The 17,986-nt window shown below is 39.4% G+C and overlaps 2 protein-coding genes across 6 annotated transcripts in view; one reads left to right on the forward strand and one right to left on the reverse strand.

Annotated features, from left to right (window-relative positions):
- Positions 1 to 677: 677 nt before the first annotated feature.
- On the reverse strand, positions 678 to 15,324 carry fbxo8 (F-box protein 8). 3 transcript variants are annotated; one of them, XM_039613350.1, is made up of 8 exons: positions 15,254 to 15,324; positions 12,051 to 12,156; positions 11,168 to 11,251; positions 9,412 to 9,556; positions 9,173 to 9,299; positions 6,044 to 6,162; positions 5,096 to 5,292; positions 678 to 3,182 (listed from the first exon to the last, which is right to left on the reverse strand). In XM_039613350.1, exons 2-8 carry the CDS (start codon positions 12,154 to 12,156, stop codon positions 2,995 to 2,997), a joined length of 966 nt encoding a protein of 321 aa, XP_039469284.1. In that variant the 5' UTR covers positions 15,254 to 15,324; the 3' UTR covers positions 678 to 2,994. The 3 variants fall into 3 exon arrangements, with proteins under 3 accessions (XP_039469284.1, XP_031605063.1, XP_031605064.1); XM_031749203.2 differs by lacking the exon at positions 15,254 to 15,324 and adding an exon at positions 13,033 to 13,407; XM_031749204.2 differs by lacking the exon at positions 15,254 to 15,324 and adding an exon at positions 12,656 to 12,804.
- LOC116327593 (centrosomal protein of 44 kDa-like) overlaps positions 14,858 to 17,986 on the forward strand; it is a 32,517-nt gene continuing 29,388 nt past the window's right edge. Inside the window, exon 1 of one of the 3 annotated variants that reach the window (XM_031749205.2) lies at positions 14,858 to 15,389. In XM_031749205.2, the coding sequence (XP_031605065.1) occupies positions 15,298 to 15,389 (92 nt within the window). In that variant the 5' untranslated portion in view covers positions 14,858 to 15,297. The remainder of the gene's footprint in view (positions 15,390 to 17,986) is intronic. The other 2 variants (XM_031749206.2, XM_031749207.2) reach the window with 2 other exon arrangements.

Genomic DNA, 17,986 nt, shown 5'->3' on the forward strand with positions numbered 1-17,986 from the left:
TTATCATGGTCTTGCCCTTCTCTCATTTATTCTTAATGCTTATTATTATTTGCGGAAAGCTTGCTGCACGATTATAAACCTTGAGAACGTGGAGCAAAGTGGTTAGATTCTTCATTGCTCCTACCTGATCCCCATCAGGTTTTTCATAGCTGTGTTTATTAAGTATTTGTTGGGTTTTTGGTTTCTATTAGTCTTTAGTCATTTGCAGGACAAGTTTAGGGAAGAAGCCTGAATATGACAACCAAGTGTGTGTCTGGTTCATGATTGGTTCACGTATCTCTGAAAAAAATTATATTTTTTTAAAGGTATGTTAAAATTTATGAATAATAATTTTAAAATCTGCTGAATTAAGAGGCTTACTTTTTAAGTTATTAAATACTTTTTCATACTCCATCTACTCTATGTTATACGCCTGCTAAGGTGGTAACTCATCTGTTACTTTGATAAATCACTTAATGTCATTTACTTGGTAATGCTAGCTGTGTTTTCACACAAAGCACAGGTTGTGACTGATCTCAGTGCATTTAGCTGTGCATGTGCAATTCACCAGAAAAACGCCTGCTGGCATCTCAGCTTTGCACAGCTTCAGTCATTGTTAATGGGAGATGGACACAGAGAACGCTAGCGTAACATAAGAATTCATGATAGCAAGTCTGAGATTAAAGGAGAGAGATCGCTTTACTTTCATATGTTTTAATTTTGACAAGAGGAGCATTGCTTGTCTCGCTTGTTCTGAGGGAATGCCACAAGTTTCTCCCTTGGTTGAAACTTGTCAGGAAAATAAAGACACATCCTTGGAACAAGTTCTCAGTGCATTTTGACTTTCATAGCATAAGAACACAGAAAAAAACAACAATAAAGATTTCATAATTTAAACATTGGTGTCAAATTTCTGAGTGAGTGATAATGATCTAAAGAAGAGAATGAGTTGGACAGAAAACAAAACCAGTATCTTTTGACTGTTTTACAATACTCACACTGTGGTAAAAAAAAAAAAAAATTAAAAAAAAAAATCAAACCCTTATTTAAACCATAGAAAATGTGTTGTCTTGTTGCTATGGTTACATTAAGTGAACATTGTGATACTTCACCTTTAGCTGCAGCTACATTCTGGCTGTTGGCACTCACTGTTAGAAGCTACGAGCACAGAGTGAGTATTGTGTGGGAAATAAAAGGAGAAGATGGGAGAGCAGAGAGAGACAGGACAGGAAGCACACTACAGGAGAGAACCAGAGTTTAATCATTGCTAATAATTAAATATAGTACTGGCGTGAAAACAAAGAGGTAAGTGAAGAAGAAGTGCTCCGCGCATCATAGGAAGCCCCCCAGCACCCGAAGCATAACTTAAAGGATTTAAGCAAAACTTAAAGGTAGAATGAGTATCTGTATCCACAATCAATCTTTGTAAGGTAACGCTACAATGGGGAGGACCATTGTAGCGTTACCTTACAAATCCATCAATAACAGCTCAGACACTGTACAGCTAGATAGTATAAATAGAAAGCAAAATAAAACTTGAGACTACTGAGTCCTACTCTTCATTGCACTCTAATCTATTCTCACTGATCTCTGAAAGCATGGGACTGCTTTTGCAGGGGTTGTGGTATTACTGTAAAACAGAATTACACTACAAGTGATTAATGTCACAGAACGAAGTGGAAGACTTATTTTGTTCAGGAAATAAAACTAAACTGTAGTAGTTGGGCTAAACTCATGCACTGTTCAGGACACAGTTTTATGAATGCCCCAAAATCATATTTATACTCTGTTATTACTGTTATTTACAGAGTTCTGGCATTCCACCCCTGTTCAGGAGACAAATCCCCAAAAGACCCAATAATACTCCTCTTTTCTTGGCTAATATTATCTCCTTCTACACTTGATTTGAGCTATTTCTCTGCTAATGGCCATCCATCTCCATCACCACCAAGCCACTGCTATGACACATTTTCTTAAATCACACACTTACCTTCAACTAAATTTAAGTAACTAAAGATACTGAAGATATGCATGTTTATTAGCTGTTACTAACAATCAACTGTATTGCAATTTGCAATATTTAAAATTTACAACAGCAGCCCTCCTGCAAGAACAGTATTTTCACACATTCATTTTAAACTACATGTGGTTGTAGAGTGTCTCAAATTTTCTTTCATTAATATAATTAGAAAATCTTTCCGACTTGCAGCGGGAATCTTCTGTTTGACTTCAGCGTTGCCACAGTAGTATTATAGCTTCCATAACTTCTGTTTGTTACAGATTGTTACATGGCATCGTTTAGTGTTCATGTGTACTGACTCTTATGCCTCAGGATGAGAACCCAATGGTTAAATTATAGTTCGGAGGGTTTTGAGACATATTTAGGCTTAATCAGCAAAGCAGTTTCAAAAACACTGTCTACAACTGATCTACTTAGCCATAGTATCCATACAGCTGATCAATGTTTGCATGAAGCCTACTGTTTATACCATGGGCTCAAATGCTTAACAATTAATATTCTTATTAAACTGATGGTATGTTTGATACTGTGTTAGCTCCCTTTTAATTTCGTGTGTCACTACCAAGTTAGAGTGAGCCAGGCTTCATCCTGCAGCTGAGAGACGAGCAGCGCTTAGCTGAATGGAATCAGCAGAATTACCCTGACATCTGAAAACAGACTGAAGATGAAGCTTTTCCTTCTCTTCCTCCATCAGTCAGTAGTCCCTTTCAATCAGTGCAGTATCTTTGTGGCTCTACTTCAAATCTCCTCCTCTGCAGTGACTGGGTTTTAAAGAAATTAGGTTCTTTCACATGTGTAAGTCAACATTAATTTTTGGTAGCACAGTGTCTCTCGCAGTGGAGTGACAATTTTATTTCTTCTTCTGATTGTTCCAGTAAGATTAAGCTGTCGTATTCCTCGTAAGATGTGTCCTCCATTTCTGTGGTGATCCATACTTTTAGACACGAAGCCGATTCTTATTTTTTCAGTGCAGTACGGTCAGCTGACAGTTGAAGCTACGCAGCAACATGGCCGATCAGGTATATGTTATCGTAGAGGTGGCCTACGAAATCATCCGAAACATTGTGTGCTGCTCGTCGTGTGTTCCTGATAAACTCCCTCTTGGACATTTTGTTTTTCACGTGTGGGCTGGTGAGGTCGATGGAGAGCAAAATAAGGCTGTAGCACAGCACATACACAGCATCTGCAAAGAGAAGGCACCAGATTGGAATTAGAGAGAGGAAAAGAAAGTGGAAAAAAACTAAATAGCTCTAGAGCATTCTTGATTGCTGTTTCCAAGACTTTCCAGAGGGGATGGGTGTTTAGAGTACCAATGCCATGTAAAGGCATGCTTCAGAAAGGCAGTAATCCATCCCTCTCTAGTCTTGGGCTTCGAAGTGTTAGACTAATTCTGCTACAATTCCTAACCACACAAGCAGTTCAGACGAGTTAGCAATAATCCAGAGAGGCATTAATTTCTCTATGTTCTGCTGACATTAACAAAGCCTTTGGTAAATGCACAGACCATTAACAATGCTGAGGCCAGGGAAAGAATAAAACGTTCTGATATCCTCATAATGTGGCAGTGAATGAGGTTGTCATGTCACGTCTGCATACTACAGTTTGTTGTTACTACAGCAGAACGATGAAAATCACACTCCCTCGACATTTCTGAATCCTAAAAACTGAAGTTTCCAGTTTTACTGTTATTATCATTTATCTATTTCAGAATACAAATGCAAGACGGGTCGCTGTCAATGACAATATCAGTTTAACAGTTCTGGCAAAAACATTGAAAAATATCCACGAATGTTAGAATCTTAGTGTTTGCTGGGCATCTCTTTTAATGATAGCACCACAGGAAAAGTTTTACAGTGAGTTGTATGTGAGAGTGGACATTATGAAAGGACTTGGACTGGCAAGGCAGAGAGACTATTAAGATGGAAAAGATGTCCAGCAGATTAAGGATAGTAGTGGCTATGTGCTAACAGTGTGTTGAGTAGATAAAAGGAGTACTTTAAGGAGTTGATGAACACAGAAAATGAGAGAGAGGAGGGCGGATGGAGGACAGAGTGAATGAGAAAGTGCATAGGACAAAATCAGGGCCCCTATGTACTGTACTGGTACAGTTTTTCAAAAACAAGAGTGATGTACAGAGGGATAAAGCTGTTGAGCCATCTTCATGCCAAGAAAGAGCACTACAGATGCAATAAAGATGTTCTTTGAGGAAGTCAAATGGAGCTCCACTGTGTCTTTGTGGATCTAAAGAAAGCATATGATAGTAAGGAAGTGAGACAAGTGTGCGGTTGGAGTGACAGATGGATTCCAGGTGGTTGTGGAATTAAATTGGGCATGGTGATGGACAAGTTGGCAAATAAGGTCAGGCAGGAGTCTCCATGGACTTTGATGTTTGCAGATGACATTATGATCTGTAGTGAGAGTATGGAGCAGGTGAAAAAGAGCTTGCAACAGTGGAGCTATGCTCTGGAGAGAAGAGGAATGAAAGTCAGCAGGAGCAAGACAGAATACACTTGTGTGTATGAGAGGCAGACAGGTGCTAAGGTGAACACACAGAGCAGAAAGAGTGAAAGGGGATGAATTTAAATATGTGGGGTCAACCGTTTAAAGCAACGCACTGTGCACAAGAAAGGTAACAAGTGCACGCAGGGTAGAGTGGGTGGAGATAGATGTCAGGGTGATGTGTGACAAAAGGACAACAAGAGTGAAAAGGAAGGTTTACAAGATGATAGTGAGACCTGCTATGATGAATGGTTTGGAGATGAATTCAGAGAAGCAAGGATGAGTTTTGGACATGTTTAGAGAGGGGATAGTGGACATTAGACAAAGGATGTTGAATTTGGAGCTGTCAGGCATGAAGAAAATAGGATGCCCACAGAGGAGAGGACATGCAGGGGCTTGGCTGGACAAAGGAGGATGCTAGGGATACGGTGAAATGATCCTATATGACAACCCCTAAAGGAAGCAGCTGAAGAGGAAGAAGACTTAGACAGTTAATTCGTTTTTCACTCTTCTATCAAAGAGCAGTCTCGAGGCCCAGATAAACTGGTGACACTTAAGTTAACTCCTGTACTTAGAGCAGGAACACTAAGTACTAACCAGGACTGAGGCCTAGCTCTCGAACAAGCCCAGGGTTACAGGTACAAAACCTGTGGCTGAACTTGGTAATAAGGGTTTCCAGATATTCTCCTCTCTCCTCAGGCGCATGGATGTGTCTGAAGAAATCCCGCAGAGCATTGGGGAGAAACTGGTTACTGAAGTTATGGAGCTTCACCAATTCATCCAGGACATCCCGTCTGCCCACACAGAAACATACAGTCACACAAACTAAATCACGTGATAAGAAGTCATTTTCACAGAATAGCATATAGATACTATCTTTATTTATTTAACCTTTATTATACAGCTAGTCCAGACAAACATATTAAAATATCTATAATAACATGAAAATACATTTAATAGTTAGCAGTAAAGGCATGCTTTGAGACTTCATATTTATATATTTGGGGATAGTTAGGACCAAATGTATTTGGACACAATAGGTAAACATTATTAAACCTATTTAATATTACCTTATTGTTAGGGCTGTTTTTGTTGTGCATCTGCACTTTATTGTTGTCAATGTCTACGCATGGGACAGTGTGAAACGTAATTTCAATTCCTTTGTATGGCAAGTACATTTGAAGAAATTGACAAATAAAGTTTTCTTCTCTTCTTCTTCTTCTCTTCCCTCTGAGCACCATCACACTGGATTGTAAACTAATCTATTATGATGTGACTGTCTCTAAATATTCATGGACCTATGAACTGCAAATGTCAATCTTTCAGCTTAACAAACTGTTGTGAATGTCAAGTGAAGAGTGGTGTTGGTGGTGTGTGTGTGTGTGTGTGTGTGTGGTATATGTGTGTGCCTGTATGTATATATGTGTGTGTGTGTGTGTGTGTGTGTGTGTATCTGTATGTATGTGTGTGTGTGTGTGTGTGTGTATCTGTGTGTGTGTGTGTGTGTGTGTGTGTGTGTGTGTGTGTGTGTGTGTATATATTAACCTCTCATCCAGATAAATCCTTAGCATCTTCCAGTTGAGCCGTCTGGTGTAGAAAATAAACTTTGCCAGCTCAGTGGGGTGATCCACTAGTATACCTTTGGACATGAAATAACTGATACCCTACAAACACAAACACAAAGAGGAAAATGATGCTCTGAAATAGCAAAGACTTGTAGGACTAAAGTTAGAATCTAGACACTGACTCAGCGACTCAGGGAAGGGGGACGTTTGCGTCTCAGGGTCAGACACAGAGAGCCCGCCAAACAGAAACATAGCTCTAAAACAAATGCTTCCCAAGAGAAAACTACAAGTTCTAGCCGACAAATTCTTTTACTGTGAGCAGCAGCACCTTCCAATCTACAAAACACTCAATTTTCATGCAGCATTTATTATATGGGCGTGGTGACAGTGTAAAGACAGCTTGCCCCTCTGCTTGACTGTGAGGATGGTATTCTCTGGGTCATACTTTTTTATTATTTATTATTATTATTTATTATTGTTGTATTATTATTGTACACCCTCTACCTTACAATATAAACTGCCTAGAGGTGACTGATGTTGTGGTTTGCTACAATATAAATAAAACTGAATTAAATTGAAAGGTCACTGGCAAACTTATTACGGGCTAGCACATGTGCCTTTTTGAACAGGGGGACCTTTGAGGCGTCGTAAGTAACATTTTAAGTAATTACAGCGCACTGTGTTACCAGTGGTGTTCTTGGTGACTGTGGCCCTAACTACTTTCAGATCCATGACAAACTGCTGTAGTGTAGTTTTGGGTCGAACCACAACTTTTGTCATGATCATCCTCTCTCCATGAGGTAAGCTCTTGCAATGAAGCTCCATACCAAAGGTGACTGATGGTCATTTTATATTTTTGATATGTCCTAACAATTGCACCAACAGTTGTCACCTTCTCAATGAGCTTTTTGCTGATGGGCTTGTAGCCCAGTGTAGGGCTTGTGCAAGTCTACAATCTTATCCATGACATCCTCTGACTAGGGATGAACATTGAGAAGTAGTGCAATTCCTTGGAATCGTTAGTCTGCCTGCCTATCGATTCTGCTTATCGGTTCTTGCACTCTCACTACAATTAGCCGATTTCAGTTCGTGTGTTGGGGAAAGGAAAATAGTGGCCCAGTTTATAGTGTAGATACGGACATTACTTTTATTTTTTAATCACACAAAGGGACAAGAGCGCGATGGTAAAGTGGAGACTACTAGAGGACAGAAACAACTGTGCAACGTTGCTAACACAACATGTACCTGCACAGACAGCATGCTAAAGCTAAGCTAGCCAAGAACCCATGATGACACTAAAGTTGAGTAAATGCTGACCCCAGCCCAGCACCGTCATTTGCGCTGCTTAACTACAAGAGTTAAAAAACTGATGAGCAGTCAGGCTGCTAGTTTATTTTGTTATGTTAGCAATCTCCCACTCTAGCTGGTTGATCAACCAAAGACCTAAACAGAGTTTTCATTCATTTGAAAGCCTGATGCTTAGCCTTGTCCACCCTTGTTGGAAAACTCAAACTCAATTTTAACCATTCGAGAAAAAATTACCCATAATCATCTCAGAGATGCAACATTATCTACAGCTACTTTCAGCACCATTGATATTTATTTAGAGATTTTTCTTTCTGAGTTAACTTCAATAATTACTTCCTCCAAACCATCAACATGTCTTTCAGACCCCATTCCTACAAGACTGCTCAAAGAAATACTACCATTAATTAATGCTTCAGTCTTAAATATGATCAACATATCGACCAAACTGGCTATGTACCACAGGACTTCAAGCTGGCAGTAGTTAAAAAGCTATCACTTTAGCCAATTATAGGTCAGTCTCCTTTCATATCAAACATCCTTGAAAGAGTAGTTGTCAAACAGCTAACAGATCATCTGCAGAGGAATGGCTTATTTGAAGAGTTTCAGTCAGGTTTCAGAGCTCATCACAGCACAGAAACAGCTTTAGTGAAGGTTACAAATGATCTTCTTATGGCCTCTGACAGTGGACTCATCTCTGTGCTTGTCCTGCTAGACCTCAGTGCTGCGTTCGATACTGTCGACCATAATATCCTATTAGAGCGATTAGAACATGCTGTAGGTATTACAGGTACTGTACTGCAGTGGTTTGTATCATATCTATCTAATAGACTCCAATTTGTACATGTAAATGGAGAGTCCTCTTCACACACTAAGGTTAATTATGGAGTTCCACGGGTTTCAGTGCTAGGACCAATTCTGTTTACATTATACATGCTTCCCTTAGGCATTATAATCATAAGGCATAACATACATTTTCACCGCTATGCAGATGACACCCAACTCTATCTGTCCATGAAGCCAGATAACACACACCAATTAGCTAAAGACATAAAGACCTGGATGGCCGCTAACTTTCTGCTTCTTAATTCAGATCAAACTGAGGTTATTGTACTCGGCCCTGAAAATCTTAGAAATATGGTATCTAACCAGATTCTTACTCTGGATGGCATTACCTTGGCCTCCAGTAACACTGTGAGGAACCTTGGAGTCATTTTTGACCAAGACATGTCCTTCAATTCACATATTAAACAAATATATAGGACTGCTTTCTTCCATTTGTGCAACATCTCTAAAATTAGAAATATCCTGTCTCAGAGTGACGCTGAAAAACTAGTTCATGCATTTATTAGTAGAAGCTAAACGCTCCTTGAAAAGCCTTCAATTGATCCAAAATGTTCTAGCGGGAGTACTGACAGGGACCAGAAAGAGAGATATATAGTTGTCCTATATTGGCTTCCCTTCACACAGATGCTATTCATTTATTTGTAAGTGAGCAAACCTACAAATTCAGCAGGGATCAAATACTTATTTCCTCCAGTGTATAATAGTATCAACTGTTATCACTGAAGGTTTAGACAACAGACTGCAGGTGCCCCAAATCCAGATGTGTGCATCAACCAATATTGACCCTTTGACTAAATCATTAGGTCAGGTAAAGGACGGGGATTAAGTTATTTTGTTCTTACACTGAAATCCTGGAAAAATTAACATATTGGCTGACAGGGGATTTGATGGAAACAAAAGAAATATTCACAGTTGGTGCATCTCTACTACAGATCCTGGGTGTAACTTTATATATTACCTCCTGTGGGTTAGCATTGAATGTCAGGCTGCCTTCATCTAGCTGTAGGTATAGTCTTCTATATGAGAAACCAGCAGGTAGCCTTCTGTTGTAGATGGAGCAGTGGCCCCAAGTGGACTTACATAGCCTGGTGGAATTGACATAGATTATAAAAAAGCAAACAACATAGAAATTTTTGAGCACTTCGAGTAAAAATGTAATTACCACAAGAAAAAAAAAAACGAAGTGAAGTTCCTTACCCCTGCCAAAGATATTCATCATTTCCCAGACCCTGCCACACACATCCAGCCAGGCACAGATCAGTAGCATTCAGGTATGACAGTATGGTGATGCCCAGTTCGGGTGGCAGCATCTCCAAGTCTATAAAACCATGTGGTTCCTTACCTACCGAAAAAAGGAGAGACAAAATAGACAGACGTATTTAGATTTAGTTTATTGCTTCCACTTGGATAGCTTAGTAAGATGAAAAGCACAGTGAAAGACGCTGCATATGGTTGTTTTAGAGCCAGCTACGGTGTTTTCACCCACTTTCTGCCTCACTTAGTGGACACCACATTCCAGTCGTAGATAATAAGATTCCATCTTGTTAAACATAAATTGGTTCAGAGAGGAAAGCACATATGTAAGATAAACAGTGTTGCCAACAGAACACAATAACATACACATACAGCTGAGACACACGTGTGAAGTATTTGTTGACTCATCTGTGTTAGGAAATAAGATTAAATCACTTTTTTCTCCACCTTGGCAGTCACGATCTGTAGTTGTAGCATTTTTCTGTATTTTGTTGCACTGTGTGCTTTTGGAACATATGAGCTGTGAAACTGATGAAGACATTTTCATAATTTGCTCTGTTTTTCGGTTTGCATACATTTTCTTAAGCTGCAGTGTGTTCAGGCCTTGGGGCCAACTAAGAGACCCCAGTACCAGGACTTCAAAATACAAACTGACTTGTAGCACTGTACTTCTACTTTGTTCTGATTGTAAGTACATGTTAAACAACTCATTTACTAAGCAGAACTCATGACCAAACAGCTATGCCTCTCACTAACTACACCCAAATTTCTTGGAAACCTTTGGACAGTATACAATCCTTTCCTACAATGGAATAGGTATAGCACACCAGCCTCACCTAATGGCAAGATCCAGGGTGAAACCCTGGATGGAGCCTTTCTGTGTGGATAATAATCAAGTTGGATGAAAGTATTTATCTCTTTCTTAGGTTTAACATCCTGCATATGAATCAAAAGTAATAGCCTATTAATTATAGCTATTCTGATTATGTACAAAATGTAAAAAGAAGCAACTAAACAGTGTTAAAGTAGAGATGAAACACTACATTAATAAAGGCATCGATTTAACATTATATGTCAAGTTGGATTTAAGAAATAAGTGTCTAAAGTTACATGTTTAGTACAGAGTATGACATCATTGGGTTGTTTGATTGCTGCCAACAGACTTTGATTAGTTTATGTTGGACCAACAAGCTGTAGTTACTGACACTGTTTGATTGTTTCTTGTTTAGTTAGGTTTATCAAGTGGTGCAATCAACTGACAGAGCAGATGTCTGCAAGATGCGATCAGCACGACTTTATTCAATAAAGCTGACCCTTTTTACAAACAGTTTACAACATAACAAGTTAGTACATGTGCATCACAAGTTTTTTACCCAAGCACGATCAGGAATTCTAACGTCACTCAGCATGTCCAGAGTTGGAACTGACTGATGTGTGGAATGGACAATGAAACAAACACACAAACAAAAATGGAGCCTCCAAGGACAGGGTGCTACATTTTTTGGAAACCTATTTCCTTGTTTTAGTTTAGAAATCCTTATCTCACATGATCTCACTGAGTGGATTATTTCATACTGAAAGTGAAAAGAAGTGAAGCCCAAATGTAAGTAAACGAGAATGAAGGACTTTTTTTCCCCCTGGGGACATGATCATAGAATTGTTAATACAGATTGCATCGTGTGTGTTTTTATGTTTATACCGCCACTGCGTGTTCTCAGCAGTTGATAGATGTCAGGCCGATAGCAGTGCTGTGGAGCTCTTTTCTGGGAACCTGCATCTCTCCCTGGGTAAAGAAGAAAATGTTTTTCTATTCAGTCACAGTCATTGAAATTCACCTCTAGGAGAAAAAAATAATCATTTTCTGATTCTAAGCTTCACCACTGGTTAATTTTTTCAGCGGATTTGGTAGAAAGTGCCAAAAATTGACATTAAACCTGAATCGGAGAGGATAAATCCAGTTCACTGTCAGTTCAAATGACAGCATGTGTAATTATTGTACATGGCATAAGAAACTTGCAAATGTTTGAAGGACTCATTATTGCTTAATAATATAGACAGATTTAGGAATAAATAAATATATGCTAAATATACGCTGATTTTAGGGCTGCCCAGTGGTGTGGTGGTTAGCACCATCACTTCACAGGAAGAAAGTCCTTGGTTTGAATCCACTAGCCAGGTGCCCTTTCTGTGTGGAGTAATTACTGAATTTAAAGTGGCCGTGAGTGTGACTGGTTATCTGTCTGTGTTAGCCTTAACAGATTAGTGACATGTCCAGGGTGTGCCCCTGCTCTTTCCCTATTATAGCTGTGACAGCCTCCCCACCCCATGACCCTGGACTGAATAAGTGGAAGAAAATTGATATTTTTGATTCATTATCTTCACATATAAAACTAATACAAATAAGTAATTTAAATCTATATTATTCAGAAAACTTGTCTACATCTATAAATGACGCCACACCCTGGATTGCAGTCTAACACCGGGAATATTTATATACAACATTTCAGTTTCAAAATTTCAATTAAGTATAGACTTTTCATCATTTCCAAGTCAATTCTGTTTTCTGATCTGAAGCAGAGTACCTTGCTCCTGTCTTCCTCCCCCTCCTCTCTCAGCCAGTCGATCAGCTAGCTCTTCCTGAAGCTGCTGCTGTTGTCTGGGAGGCAGCCTCCACAGTGCCTGACCCATCTGTAACAGGAGAAAGACACTTAGATGATATAAAGGAATATACTACATTTCCACTTACCAGTGTGAAAAATACAGTAGTAGACTACATCTTTTTTTGTACAGACATGTTTCTTTCTTGCATACTTTGGCATGACATTAAATACACGATCAACGGATGTATACAGTGAGCACTGTTCGACAATGAAATATTTGACCATTTACTTTATGTGCAGGGATCTTGTCATACTTTTTTTTTAGATCAAACCTAGATGACTGGTTATTAAAAAAATCGAGATTATAAAGGGGTTAAGACTGAAGTAAAGTAATGAGCCGTTGTGTCCCGTTTCCTGTATTAAAAAGCCTACGCAGCCATCAGAATCTGACAGCACTCTAACTGTGCTTCAGAACAAATAATGATCACCGACACAGGCCTACATTTAGCATACACCGCTGCTATTAATGTCAGCATCCACAGAGCACACTTGCTGCTAATTAGCTTCAAAATTGGCTTGTTCGGTACCTGCGTGCCAACAGCAAGGAGACAGCGGCTAGTCTAAAGGCCGGTCAAACGTCAGCTGTTTTACATAAACAACTTCCATTACACTGTTGTAAACATCAACGTTGGAAGTTCCAGCCAGCACGGTAGTTTGACTTGCAGACCCGCCTTCCGTTCAATACCATTGGCCACAAAATCACAGTAGCATTGAACCTCTTGATCCATTGGTTGAACTGTCTTTCACTCTTATGCCAGTCTTTCAAATCATCAAGTTAGCCTACCAAGATAGTTTAAGTGCATCGAGGACACAAATGCGTTCTCTTTATTGACATATTTAAGAACACAACCGTTTCGTCTGCAAAATATGAGTTCGTTACAGAAACGTAAGTGGCGCTACCTACCTGACTTCAGTGATTCCCCTGACAACCTGACCTGCGCACAATGACAGCTGGAAGAGCGAGTTCCTTATTATCAAACGTATACTGTGGTAATTTCATTAAGCCAAGTACAGATTAAAAAAAGAACAACAGGTCCTCCGGTTCAGCAAAGCCCTTCAATGCAGGAGTCTACGAACTGAATTATGTTTTCGCTCTCTTCTTCCTGTCGGCCCTCCCACCTTTTCTATCGCGTCACAACTATAGACAAAATAGGTTGAACCGAAAGAAAATTTAGCTTCCCCCGGTCTGTCTTTTTCAGTGAATTAGTGTTTACGTATTTAACATAAATGTGATTAATAAGCTTAAAAAAACCAACAAACAAAAGAAAAAACAAAAGCAGAACCAGCGTCTGCGTCACTGACGTCAACCTATTGCATGACGTAGACAACGCGCACAGACCCAAGAGCCAATCAGCCTGCTTTACAAGTCGAATCAGGGGAAATACCGCTATATATTAGATGACAGCAGTTAATGGTTATTTATTGGATAAATTTGAAAGCTCATAAAAAAGTCATCCTGTTAAGAAAGTGTTTTGGAAAAAAGAAAGGATTAAAAAAATTGTTTTGGGTGGATTGGTGAGAATTTTGAGTATATAGCAAAGAATTTATGGTAAATGGCCTGTATTTATATAGCGCCTTTATGGTCCCTAAGGACCCCAAAGCGCTTTACATACCCAGTCATTCACCCATTCACGCACACATTCACACACTGGTGATGGCAAGCTACGTTGTAGCCACAGCCACCCTGGGGCGCACTGACAGGGGCGAGGCTGCCGGACACTGGCGCCACCGGGCCTTCTGACCACCACCAGTAGGCAACGGGTGAAGTGTCTTGCCCAAGGACACAACGACCGAGACTGTCCGAGCCGGGGCTCGAACCGGTAATCTTCCGATTACAAGGCGAACTCCAAACTCTTGAGCCACGATCGCCCCCAGACTTGTGGCCTCTAAGGCCTACATGGGCATGGAAATACATTACTGTAGACATTATCAGATATTAAAATGAGAAGAAAGATAACAGATATTTGTTAAGAATTTTATAACAGAGTACAGATCAAGTACAGTGATTACTTGCAGATTTATACAGATCGATCAAAAGATCCAAAAACTGAAACAACTAGTGTAGCGGTAGTGGCTCCTGAATTATAAAATAAAATATCAAGATTTCAAAAAAGAACATAAATTTATTTTTTAGTATATGTGGGGTAGAATTATGTGCTATATTATTGACTTTAGCGTTGGTGGAATTACGAAATTAATATAATGTAGTGATTTATTGTCACCATTGTTGAGCATTGAAATATGAAGTACAACTAATCGCCAGAACATTCTGTATGAATGCTTATCATAAATTGTGTGAACAAAACAAAAATATAGTAATAATGTGGACTCATGTATGCATTTAGGGTAACAAAAAAGCAGATAAGCTGGCTAAGGAAGCTATTAAAAAAGTAGATATTTTAGTAGATATATTAGTTTGGAAAATAGTAAGAAATTATGGAAAATGGTGTGGGATAATGAGGTAAAAGGGAAACATTTATATACAGTATAAAATACAGTTGGAGTTACAAGACAGAGGGATAAGTAGGCAGGAGGGGATAATTATAAATAGAATAAGAACAGGTCATTGCTTTTTTGAATGGCACTCCTTTCAACATGGGGAAACATCTAACTGGTTTATGTAATTGGTGTAATGCTATAGAAACAATAGAACGTGTGCTTATTAGCTGCCGGAAGTAAGTCAATCAAAGAAGAATATTGAGTGTAGAAATGGGTAGAAACAGGGAATTCAAGTTTGAGAATGTGGTTGCTCAGTTAAATCATGATGAAGGGAAAGGAAAGATATTTCGTTTCTGAGAAGTACCGAACTCATCAAGAGCATATAAGGAAATGATGTAGCAGTACAGCCCAAGAGATGGCAGTAGTGAAACATTGTTGGATGCAAGCTGCCGTTAAAAACTAAGGAAGAAGAAGAAGAGGAGCCAATCTAGCGTCGCGTTGTTGACAACCCGGGAGAAACAAAACTAGCTAAAGTAAAACGAAAAGCTCCAGAAGAATGATTCATACGAGTTACATCTCTTTGTGAAAAAAAGGATAAAGGAGTGTTAATGGAGCTTCGACTTTTTAAACATTTAATTCGGCTTCTTTAAATTTAGCGTTGTCACAACAGAGAAACTCCTTCTTACCTATTGGTATCAACTGGCTCTTCTTTCTTTTACATCTATTTAAAATGTTGTCTACTGGAGATGTTCAAGGTTATCTCCGAAAACTGGAAGCTCTCCTGCGAGTGATCAAGTACCCGGGATACATCGACTACAATGGGTAAGCGTCATCACCGCCAGTCCCTTGTTACTAAAGAGATCCAAACTAACAGTATTCGCGTTGTAATTTAATTTAACCCCCCCGCCCCCAATTTTGATTAAAAACCATGGCTCTTAAGTTGTAGCATTTTTACTGCTAAAGGGTACAAAGCTCGTTCCCATTAGGTCCTACTCGGCTCGACGCGACTCGTTTTCAATTACTATCTTTTTTTTCTTTTTTCTTTTTTTAAAAAGATCTTTATTTAAAGATTGGTACAATACAAAGTAAAATTTAACAGTATTGCATTAAAGGTTTTGTACTTACAGAAATTGTGTACCAGAAACAAACAAATAACAAACAAACGAACATTAGCCAGAACTTACAATACACGCCAGGACTGCCATAATGAATTAATTAACCCTTGTGTTGTCCACGGGTCATTTTTGTCCTCTACAGAAATCTTTTGCTATCAAAAATATGTTTTTTATTCATCAAATGGTCTGAAAATAACAGAAGTTATTCATTACTATACTATGCATGATTGGAATAAGTTTTAAGTAATTTGATTTATTTATGGGGTTTTTATTCGATTTTATAACACCTGTTGTCCTCGTGGACAAAAATGACCCCAAAGTACAAAGTGTTGCAAAAGGCCGTATTTTCACAACATACTGCTATCAAACATCTTTGATCTTGGATCACTGATGTTTGGGGTCAAGCACTGGTCATAACAACCACAACAACAACAACAACAGGCAGCACAATGAGGAGGCAGGTGCTCTATATTCAATAAAATGTTATTTATACTGCGCCAAATCAAAACAACAGTCGCATCAAAGTGCTTCGTATTGTAAGGTCGACCCTACAATAATACATACACAGAAAGTATGCTCACAAGCCTCCATTGCACTAGAGATTTGCATACTTTGATGAGCATACTTTTTTTACCATGTTGTGCAAAGCAATGACCAGTAGGACAAAGCACATATTGTCCTCTAGTATAATGAGGAGGAAGAATCAATGTTCAGGAAGATCCAGGGTTAGAAGATATAGAAAATATTGTCAATATTTAGAGCACATGCTACCCTTTCTCTGAAAAAGCACATCACCCACCTGCAGAAGTGGAAGAAGGCTATGAAGTGAAGAAAAGTGATGAAGAATCTGAACTATGTTCAAGTAGGTTCTTGGGCATCCAGGGCATTGTAGTCTGAGGAACTTGGAAAGAAAGTGACTGGGCTTCTTGAAGTTTCTTGAGTTTTCAGAATGTGAAACTGGAATAGAAGATGTGTCAGAGGACTACACATCATCCATTTCAATTATGATGAAGACAAAGAATCAAGCAGGAAAGAGGAGTCAGCTGAGACGGAGGAATATTTGCAGTAATGTGAGGACATTGATCTGGTCTTCTAACATCCCAATGACAGACGATGCATGACTCTCTCATGTGCCACAGAGAAAGATAATCTATCACAGTCCAAGCACATATGCCAGGTCCCATACTCCTTCATTGGCTTTTCTACTCGAGCACTGAACGCATTATACACAGTGTTCTGCTTGTATTCTGCTTTTAACGTTCACATGCCAATGGATGCATCAGAGACCAAGTTGGGGTTCAGTAACTTGCCCAAGGACACCTTGGTAAGAACTCCAGACTAGAGCACACAGAGACTGAACCAACAACCATCCAATTAGCAGATGAGCTGCTCTACAGCTAACTCTATGACGAACAAGGAGGGACAACAAGAGGGGAAAAAATGGATCGAATGCAGCTGTAGTCTTATGTGGGTATGTTGATTCTACATCCGTGGAGTCGCTACGGACAGTTTATGACATCCTGAGTCTGGTAGAGCAGTTTTAAAGGTGACACAAGATTAATCATAGAAGCGCAAAAGGATATAATTTCTTGATAAAGACACAATAGATGATCATCTTGCAGGGCCCCCCCCCTCGGGCTATATGATCGCCCGACTGGAGATATCACTAGCGCGACGTTGGGCTAGCGATTTTTGCGAGCCCTGTCGTTCATGACACAAACGCGCGCTCCCATTTGAGGTGTATGGAACAAGTGGGTGTTTCTCCTGCTGTGATGTAAGATCCTGATACTGATGTGACTGTATGAGCACAAAGTCCCGTTCAGAGGACTCTGTCCATTCCAACAGAACATCCCAAGTAAACCTATGAGATAAAAACATGGCAGTATGTCATGCCAGGTCCAGCTGTACATGGAACATGCTAGTGTACCGATGGCAAACGTCTGGCCTGCAGTCAGGACACGCGAGTTGTCTCTAACATTGCAGGTTTCCAAAAGAAAACAATCATCTGTAACAACTTGTTTACTGTATATGACCCTTGCCTGCAACTGCAGAAAAGAAAGCTGTCCATGATGGGACCAGTGCAGAGGAATAAACCTGAGCTTCCTCCTGCACTTGTGTCAAATATGGACATGAAAGTTTGCCTTCACTCAGACCCATGCCCTGGTGTCCTACCATGCCAAAATATAGAAAACTGTCAGGTAATGAGTTGGAATAAAGTTGAATAAAACCTTGAAACACAGAGATGGATGATATTTTATACTTATGGCTTTATAAACAGTCAAAGCAAACAGGGTCATTTTTGAG

This window comes from Oreochromis aureus, linkage group 6 (genome assembly GCF_013358895.1).
Source record: "Oreochromis aureus strain Israel breed Guangdong linkage group 6, ZZ_aureus, whole genome shotgun sequence".
NCBI lineage: Eukaryota > Metazoa > Chordata > Actinopteri > Cichliformes > Cichlidae > Oreochromis > Oreochromis aureus.

What these genes read in the sequence shown, in the direction of transcription:
- fbxo8 (XM_039613350.1), bottom strand. Translation starts at nt 12,156, where the DNA reads ATGGGTCAGGCACTGTGGAGGCTGCCTCCCAGACAACAGCAGCAGCTT. An exon ending in TCAATGCTAACCCACAGGAG is followed by an intron (nt 6,163 to 9,172) that starts GTAATATATAAA and finishes TTGTGTTTGTAG; the next exon opens with GGTATCAGTTATTTCATGTC. An exon ending in AGGATTTATCTGGATGAGAG is followed by an intron (nt 5,293 to 6,043) that starts GTTAATATATAC and finishes CTGTGTGGGCAG; the next exon opens with ACGGGATGTCCTGGATGAAT.